The 1,649-nt window shown below is 38.3% G+C and overlaps 1 protein-coding gene across 1 annotated transcript; it reads right to left on the minus strand.

Annotated features, from left to right (window-relative positions):
• Positions 1-392: 392 nt before the first annotated feature.
• Positions 393-1,007, minus strand: LOC138886045 (uncharacterized). The gene has a single exon (XM_070167069.1). It carries the CDS (start codon positions 1,005-1,007, stop codon positions 393-395), a length of 615 nt encoding a protein of 204 aa, XP_070023170.1.
• Positions 1,008-1,649: the final 642 nt, after the last annotated feature.

Consider the following 1,649-nt stretch of genomic DNA (forward strand, 5'->3'; position numbering starts at 1 on the left):
AGAAGAAAAGAAAAAGAAAAAGACACATGGGTTGCCTCCCAAGAAGCGCCTGATTTAACATCATGGCACGATGCAAATTACCAATCATTTGAAATGAAGAACCGCCACAATATGTCCATCATCAACCTTGCCAAGATAATGTTTAACTTGGTGCCCATTGACTATAAACACCTCATTGTTCTTATTTTTCAAATCTAAAGCACCAAAGGGGATTACATTCACCACTTCAAATGGGCCACTCCATTTTGACTTCAACTTTCCTGGAAACATCCGTAACGGGAATTGAACAATAGCACAAGATCACCCTCTTTAAACTCCTTGTTGTGTATGTACTTGTCATGAAGGTACTTCATCTTCTCCTTGTAAATGGATGAGCTTGTGTAAGCATGATACTAAAATTCATCTAGCTCATTCAATTGTGCCACTCTTAGGTTTGCGATGATATCCCACTCAAGGTTCAACTTCTTCAAAGTCCACACTGCTGTATGCTCAAGTTCCACCAGAAGTTGACACGCCTTCCCGAACACTAACCGGTTTGGAGACATCCCGATCGGTATTTTGTAGGCCGTTCTATAAGCCCAAAGAGCATCATCAAGTTTTCTTGACCAATCCGTCCGGCTGGCATTCACTGTCTTTGACAAAATACTCTTGATCTCCCGGTTGGTGACTTCAACTTGTCCGCTTGCTTGAGGATGGTAGGGGGTCGATACTTTGTGAGTGACACCATACTTTGTGAGTAAGGTATCAAAAGCCCTGTTGCAAAAATGCGAACCCCCATCACTAATAATAGCCCTTGGGGTACCAAACCTCGTAAAGACATTCTTTTTCAAGAATGTCACCACACTCCTTTCTTCATTGTTTGACAAAGCAACAGCCACGACCCATTTAGATACATAATCCACCGCGACTAGAATGTAGATGTTCCCACAAGCGCTAACAAATAGACCCATGAAACTAATACCTCGCACATCGAAAATATCTATTTCCAAAATGGTGATGAGAGTCATTTCATTCTTCTTTGAGATTCCACCGTCTCTTTGGCATTCATTGTGAGCACGTGACTTTTGCCTTATATATGAATAATTCCCAAAATCCCAAACAAAATAATATTTCTTTATTTTTACAGTTTTTGTGCGTTTTGGTGTCATCTTCCGATAATTGTTATTTTGTGCGTGTTAATTTTTACAAAATACAAAAATACGTATTTATTTTGCATTTAGGATTTAATTTTATACTTTAGTACTAATTAGGCGTTAACTTGTTTTAGAATAGGATGTGAAGAAAATGACAAAAAATAGTTCACTTTAACGTTGTTATTATTTTAATTGTGAGACAGTCGCAAATAGTTATCAAGATTAATTCTAGGCATTAATTGGTTGTAGATTAATTGTTAGTTTAATTTCCCATCTTTGTAAAAATCAGAAAAATAAATACAAAAAATAATAATACAAGATTGCAAAGAGAAAATTGAAAAATGCAATGAAAGGGGTTTGTTTGGAACTTAAATTTGGGCCATTTCTGCATGCATTCCTTTGGCCCAAATGCCTCAAAGCACCATATTTCAGTCCAGCCCAAGTCCCTACCCGGTCCCCCCCCCCTTAAAATGAAACGACGTCGTTTCAGGGCCCTTGGATCAGGACCGTTGGATC

The sequence above is a fragment of the Nicotiana sylvestris genome, chromosome 2 (assembly GCF_000393655.2).
Source record: "Nicotiana sylvestris chromosome 2, ASM39365v2, whole genome shotgun sequence".
In the NCBI taxonomy this organism is placed as follows: domain Eukaryota; kingdom Viridiplantae; phylum Streptophyta; class Magnoliopsida; order Solanales; family Solanaceae; genus Nicotiana; species Nicotiana sylvestris.

Bases quoted from the DNA above. Each gene is read 5' to 3' on its own strand.
- LOC138886045 (XM_070167069.1), bottom strand. From the start codon at position 1,007: ATGACTCTCATCACCATTTTGGAAATAGATATTTTCGATGTGCGAGGT.